The sequence below is a fragment of the Erinaceus europaeus genome, chromosome 19 (assembly GCF_950295315.1).
Source record: "Erinaceus europaeus chromosome 19, mEriEur2.1, whole genome shotgun sequence".
Taxonomy (NCBI): Eukaryota; Metazoa; Chordata; class Mammalia; order Eulipotyphla; family Erinaceidae; genus Erinaceus; species Erinaceus europaeus.
In genome coordinates this window covers 37,770,909-37,778,149 of record NC_080180.1, presented here as the reverse complement: position 1 = coordinate 37,778,149, position 7,241 = coordinate 37,770,909, and the positions used below count along the sequence as shown (strand labels likewise).

The following is a 7,241-nucleotide window of genomic DNA, read 5'->3' as shown; positions in this document are numbered from 1 at the left end:
TCTTGCATTGACAAATAGAATTATGCATTTTATTATTTTAATGAGAGAGATACAGAGAGATAGACCAGAGAACTGTTTCCCTGTGGTGTATGGTGATGTTAGGGATTGAACTGAGAACTTTGGGTATCTGGCATTGGGCATGAAAGTCATTTTGCATAACCATTATGCTGTTTACCAGCCCTGGGATTTTCTTTCTTTTTTGTTTTATCTTCATTTATTTATTGAATAGAAAAAGCCAGAAATTGAGAGGAGGAGAGGAAATAGAGAGGGAGAGAGACATAGAGACACCTGCAGACCTGCTTCATCACTTCCAAAGCTTTCCCCTTGCGGGTAGGGACTGGGGACTCGAACCCAGGTCCTTGTGCATTGTAACATGTGCACTCAACCAGGTGTGGCACCACCCAGCCCCATCCTTGGGATTTTCTTTATATCAGCCTCTTTACCTTTAACCTTTATTATTTTTATTTTATGTCTTGGGGAAAGAAAAATAGCAAGAGATTTTCATGTCCGTGGATCTGAAGTCCCAGGCTCAATCCCCCATAATGCCATAGGGCAAAGCTCAGGGTGGGGAGAGGTAGTTGGTCAGTATAGGTTTACAGTTATTTTCTGTGTTTTAAAAATTTTAAGATGTCACTTTTTTGGGGGGGGAGGTGTTGATTTATAGGACCACTGTTGCTCAAGGTGTGAGATTGCAAAAATCCTCATGGAATGTGTCAGTGCTCTACAGGCTCCAACATCTCTTCTGCCTCCAAATTTTAGATCCTACTACCTCTTCCTCTAGACTTGAATCTGCTACAAAAGATCATGTCTACTTAAGCTTTATCATGAATTTCTTCCCCCACATTTTTTTTGCCATTTTTCCTTGTGTGCTTATGTATCTGTGCTCCTTGTGACTCTGTTCCCTGGGAAGACCCTGCTATCAATTGAACTGGATGCACAGGAACCGATTTAAGAGAATGCAACTAAAGTCTGTATCTACATATTCTTAATGCTTTCATGTGGAGTGAACCCAGGGCCACATGCATTACTGATATTCCTTGTCCATATTTATAATCTTTCTATTTAAGGAAAGTAGAGGAAGCAGAAAGAGAGAGATGGAGAGGGCAGAGATACTAGCACACTGCTTAGCCATTCATGGGCTTACATGTGGTGCTGCGATTCCAACCAGAGCTTCACAACCAGCAGGTGAATTATCTCCCAAGAAACTAAGTGCTATTTTTATCACTTGTTGCAATTCTTACTGCTCTGATTCTGTTATCAAATAAAAGGAAATACTAATACAATAATAGCAGTAATAATAAAACAGAATGAAGTTCCAGGTTAAACATCAGGGATCCACACAGTTAGGGACAGCTCCAAGAAGAGAGTCCTAGAGTGGTGGCACATGTTCCAAATGGAGCCTCAACACAGACACAGAGCCCAGTGAACAGCCTCATTGGTACATGTGATAACAGAGGTCACATTTAGAAGGTCATGCTTGAATTCAGTATTGAATCCACTTTGCCAACTGCAAGGCTACAAACACTAACTTTATTATTTATTTACTTTTTTGTTTATTTTTAAATGCTTGAAGCCTTCTATCTCTTTTTTGTTGAACAGAACAGAGAAATTTCGAGGCGCTGAGAGTAGAAGGAGAGAGAGAGAGAGAGACACAACTGCAGACTTGCTTTACAAATTGCAAAGCATTTTCATGTAGGTGGACATTTAATTTTCTTTTCCACCACTTAACAAATATACGTAATCACAATGAGAAAATAACACAAAAAACAAAACATTACTTCCTATGCACATCAATCTTTCAGGGTTTTTAAATTCTGTTTTTCTTTTACTAGTATGATGTAGAAAATGGGAGCACAGAGCATATCTTAGTGCACATGGATCTTTCACTTACAAATTATTTTACATATTCAACTGATCCCACTCAAGGCTTCATGAATGCAGGGAGGTGAATTTAACTTCTTGATGAGACACCTACCAGTCCCATTTTTACCAGATCAAAGTCAGTACTAGAATAAAATTTTTGAGCAGAAAATGATGTCATCGTTCAAACTTCCTAACCTCTGACTGCACAGAGGGAAAGAGGAATCAAATCTGGTCCCACACAGAAATAAGGCTTCAGTGAGTGGGAAAATGTCTCCTGGAAAGAATGGAGGTGCGAGTTGTCATTCAAGTTGTAGAAGGAAATCTGCCCCAGCTCCCAGTCCAGGTAAACCCCGATCCTTCTGGGATTTTCTCCCAAGGCAAGAAGAACAGGACGAGCACCTACAGCCAGATAGTCTCCATCCTGCAGGTGAATGAACCAGCGCCTGTTCTTACCAGACCTTGGCTGCTGCTGCCCCCTGCTGGATGGGGAGTGGCTATACAGCCCTATGGCCCAGCTGGGCTTGTCATTCACCTGCACCTCCCAGTAATGGCGGCCAGCATGGAATTCTTGAGAGCCCAGGACTTCCAGATCAAATAGATTAGTCAGCTGTCTCTGGAGAACTGTACTCCTTGTCTCCCTCGGTGTCACAGATCGCTTGTCCTTGGATACACAGAGATGAGGATGGGCAGTATGTGGATCCAGAGTCACTTCTGCTCTGAATTTCTGTTGAATTTTCTCTAGGGTTGAATCCATTGGAGGCAGAGTGTATCCTTCTCTCCTTAGCTGGAAGGAACACACAGCTGGGGGCTCTAAGCTCTCACACCTGTGATGGATCATCTTGGCCTCATTCAGCATGTTCAGATCTGGCATCATACTTTTCTCTGCCACCTCCTTGAACAGAGCCTCAGTGGTGTAGATGTAGTCTTGAAAGGCAATTCTATTTGTCTTGTATTTATGCTGAATTATCTTCTTTTGTCTAGCTAGCCTAGAGAGAGCTGCCGTGTGCTCTGTGTTCATAAACCCTTGCTTGTGGAATACTTTAGAAGCCAACTTCAGCCTCTCATTTGCTACTTCCTTTCTCATATCTTGGAGTTTCCTGTCTTGCATGGATTCACAGTCTTGCAGTTTCCTTACATACTTCATGAAGGGCCTAATGAGAACATTGACCTTCTGTCTGTAACGGGAGGCAGCCTCCGCCACAGACCTCAAGGGATGGCACTGATGATGAGGGGGCTCAACACAGCCAGGACACAACAGCTGCATGTGCTTCCCACAGAAGAGGCTCAGCCTCTGGTTGTGTCTCTCACACAAGCGCTCCTCTGGCTGCTTCAGCTCCTTGCTGTTATTGTAGAGGAGGAGGAGTTGGATGAGTTTAGTGATTTTTGCCAGTGGGTTGTTGAGGCTCAAGTCCCACCCTTGACAAGGGTGTTGGCATAAAGGGCAAGGGAATCGCTTCTGAGGATCCTTGCAGTATTGTCGAAGGCAGGAGTGACAGAAGTTGTGTTGACACTCAGTGGTGACAGGCTCTCTCATGCAGTTCAAACAGATGGCACATTTGGTCTCCTCCAGCACTGCTGCCAGGACTGCTGAGGCCTCCATTGCACACAGTGGGAAGGGTGTGGACACACGGTGCTTCCTCAGCAGGTTTGACTCTCACAGTTCTCTCCAGCGAGAAGATACTCCCTCGATCCTCTGGCTCCCTGTGCTGAGGAGCCCTGGGAATGGAGGGCAGCAAGAGCTGAGCACTAGCAGGTGGCCTCAGGTAGAGGCAGATAGATACCCAAGGGATTCTACTCACCTGCTGCTCAGAACAGGTGTGTCGGTCCAACCAGTTGAAAGGATAAATAAGGTAATCAGATATTTGTCCAGGTCACAAGGCAGACGGACACTACTCCACCTGTGGGGAAAGAAAATAGCCTTGCAGGTCCTAAAGCTGATGATGGTTCTGACCCTGCCCACCTCCTCATGCAGCCAGTGGTTCTTCTCCTGCTCACAACACACCTCCACACACACCAACCCCCATGGGACCGAGGATAGAGTCCTAGCACCACAGCTCCACTCACTGTGAGAACTCCATACTCTTCATCCCTATAGTGGAGGGGGAGGAGTGTTGTGGAAAAAGTTTTGTCCTCAGATTTAAAAAAATAAATAAAGTTAAACATTTATACAAATTTATAAAGTGTGCTTTATAAAAACTGAAGTCAAATGAGTATCACTGGTTAACCTCTCACCTGCCAGGAAGTTATGGGTCCCCACAGGCTCTGACTCCAGTGCCCCCACAATCCCACTGCCCTGCTTACCTGAGCCAGTGACTTTGATGTGATAAAATCTGGTCTATGTAGTGGATTCCTGAATCTGAGTTTGAAGTGGTTCTCTGCAGAAGACCTGACAGCCAGTCTGGAAAGCAAGTGCTCTCTTCTGAGACCAGGGCTTTATGGACCACTAGGAGGGTGGAGCTGTTAGATGCACCCTTCAAAACCTGTGGCCCTGGGCAGGGGTAGATAGCATAATGGTTATGCAAACAGACTGTTATGCCTGAGGCTTTGAGGTCCCAGGTTCAATCCCTTGTACCATTGTAAACCAGAGCTGATCAATGCTCTGGTGAAAAAAACAAAAAACAAAAACCTGTGGTCCTTTCCCCAAATTAGGGAAAGAATGGCCTGGGGCTGGGAGGAAGGTAAGAAGGGATTGGGTTGATTGAAGTTGCATAGGGAAATGCTACTTTTTTCTTACTCTCTGTTCTCTTCCATCCATTTTTGCAGAGATTGCATTGGAATTTTCATTGGCAACTCTTTGATAAAGAGGAGACTCTGCTGGCCAGCAAGGGAAGAATCATGCAACAGAAGTGTGTTGGGTAGTTGCCACCTCCCCCTGGCTTCTGCTTAACCATATGCCTATATAGGGATTTTACTGATCCAAAGCTTTGGTCTATTTACATAAATCACTTTTACATAAAGCACTCCAGGGCATTGGTGGTTCTATGATAGGATTCTCTCCTGCTCCACCCCCTCCTTGTCACACACTGATCCCTTCTTTGTCACACTCTGATTTTCACCAGTCACTTTTCTCTCCACCCTCTCTATGTCACATCCTGTTTCCACCTTACTTGGCAAGTATATATAAAGACAGCATTGTGAGTAGTACTGTACTTTACCTTGAGTTTAGCTTAGCTCGTCTTAGATTGTGCTGCGTCCTGCATGAATAAAGAGATACTGCCTACAGCTCAACTATGAGTCCCTGGTCGTCTGTTACCCGCCCGTGAAGCTAGCGCGGCGAAAACAACCTAACCCATCGAAAACAACAGAAGTGGTAATTATATCTGAATCTTATAATTAAAAAATTAAGTAATAAGAGGCCCACAAGAGGTTTTACTATAACATTAACAATGGTAAGGCCAGCCCCACTCTCTAAAGGGAGTCTGGGACATTCTGCTCCACAAAGGATGTTACTGCTGTGACCATGGACTGTGAGCTCAGACTGACAGGGACTCAGAGGCACTTGTGTTAATGTGAATGTATATAGGCCCTGGGTGAAATCAATGGCATCAACAGTTCACTTTATTTATATACTTTCTTCGGGTTAGAGAGTTGCTCTCTGCATTAATCTAGCTTTCTAACCCTGCTGTCAACTATGACACCATCTTCCCAGATAGTATGTTTAGTCACCTGCATGTAGCCACCAAGCTTATACAAACATTATTAAAGTCATGGGCCTCTAAAAACATACATAAAATAGACTTTCTAGCTTCTTTCTACCCCGGAATCCCTAATCTTATGTGTTCTACTTCAACTTTTTGTTCCTGTTTACTAAACTCTTTGCCCTGCTTTATATCTTACTTCCTTTCAGTTATCAAGTTGCAGATGCTACTATGATTCCATCCTGACCTCTCTGGGCAAATGTCCTGAAACATCATCTCTCCAGAGCTTTACTCCATTAGGGAAAGATAGAAATAGGCTGGAGTTATAAATTGACCCGCTGATGACCATATCTAGCTAAGAAGCAATTGCAGAAACCAGAACTCACACCTTCTGCAACCTAATAAGAATTTAGGTCCATAATCTTAGAGTGGGAGAAATGTTAGGGCTTAACCAGAGGGTGCTGATTCCCAAACAGACATGATGGGCCTAGAGCTTAATAAATCCCTCTCTCCATTATTACTGGCCATCTCTATCAGGAACAACACAATAGACACCTTTGTGGGCACCCATAGGACCTTGCCCTCAATTTGGATCAACAACTGTAGAGAATGTTCCATCCTCTGAAGAGAGGCTGGGGTTACTCTGTGCTATACCAGAGGAAGATGGGTTCTGATATTTGGGCAGCTTGGAACGTTCCTACTCATGCCACAGAATGTGAGCTCAGATTTATAGGGATACAGAGGTCATATAGGCTCCTAAGATGAACATGGGCCCCAGATCACATCAAATCAATGGGGTTTATAATTAACAGTATTTCCCATAATTGGGAGCTACTCTCTTCCCTGATCCAGGTTTCCGATCCTTTTTACAGTCATGACATCATCTCCTCAGACAATAACTTAGATCCATCTGCAGATCTGATTTCAGGCTCAGGGGAAAGAAGAAAAAAAGCTAGTATAGCCATATAGCTACAGGCTCTTTGGAATACAACTAAATATGCCTACTAGCTATCTAAAATACGGACCCCACCCCCAACTCTTCATCTGCACGATTCCAGCTGTTAGGTTCATGATTAATCAATAATTTGTTTGACTTTATATGTTAACTCTCTTTTTAGCCACCAGGTTCCAGATGTTAGCAGGATGCCAACCAGACTTCCCTGGATAGACAACCCCACCAATGTGTCCTGGAACTCTGATTCCCCAGAACCCTGCCCCACTAGGGAAAGAGAGATGCAGGCTGGGAGTGTGGATCAACCTGTCAATGCCCATGTTCATCGGGGAAGCAATTCTTCTTCTAGCGTTTGCCCTTCTTCCGTAGCCAGTCAACAGCGTCAGGTTGAGCCTGATGTAAAGTTTTGAGACCTCCTTTGAATCTGGAGAGGTGGCAGTCGTTGACTATGTGGGTCATAGTCTGTCTGTAGCCGCAAGGGCAGTTCGGGTCGTCTCTGGCTCCCCAGCGATGGAACATAGCGGCACACCAGCCATGGCCTGTTCGATAGCGATTGAGGAGGGCCCCATCATAACGTGCTAGGTCAAAGCCGGGTTGACGCTTGCAGGGGTCTGTGATGAGGTGTTTGTTCTTTACCTCAGATGACTGCCAACTCTGTTTCCAAGAGACTGGAACAGAGAAGTTCAGTGTAGGCGTAGGAGACCAGATTGGGGAAGCAATTACAGAAGCCAGATCTTCCACCTTCTCCATCCCACAATGACTTTGGGTCCATGCTCCCAGAGGGTTAA

The 7,241-nt window shown here is 44.6% G+C and overlaps 1 protein-coding gene across 1 annotated transcript; it reads right to left on the bottom strand.

Moving 5' to 3' along the window:
- Positions 1-2,053: 2,053 nt before the first annotated feature.
- On the bottom strand, positions 2,054-3,397 carry LOC132534683 (tripartite motif-containing protein 75-like). Its single transcript, XM_060179151.1, has one exon. The coding sequence runs from the start codon at positions 3,395-3,397 to the stop codon at positions 2,054-2,056; it is 1,344 nt and encodes a 447-aa protein (XP_060035134.1).
- Positions 3,398-7,241: the final 3,844 nt, after the last annotated feature.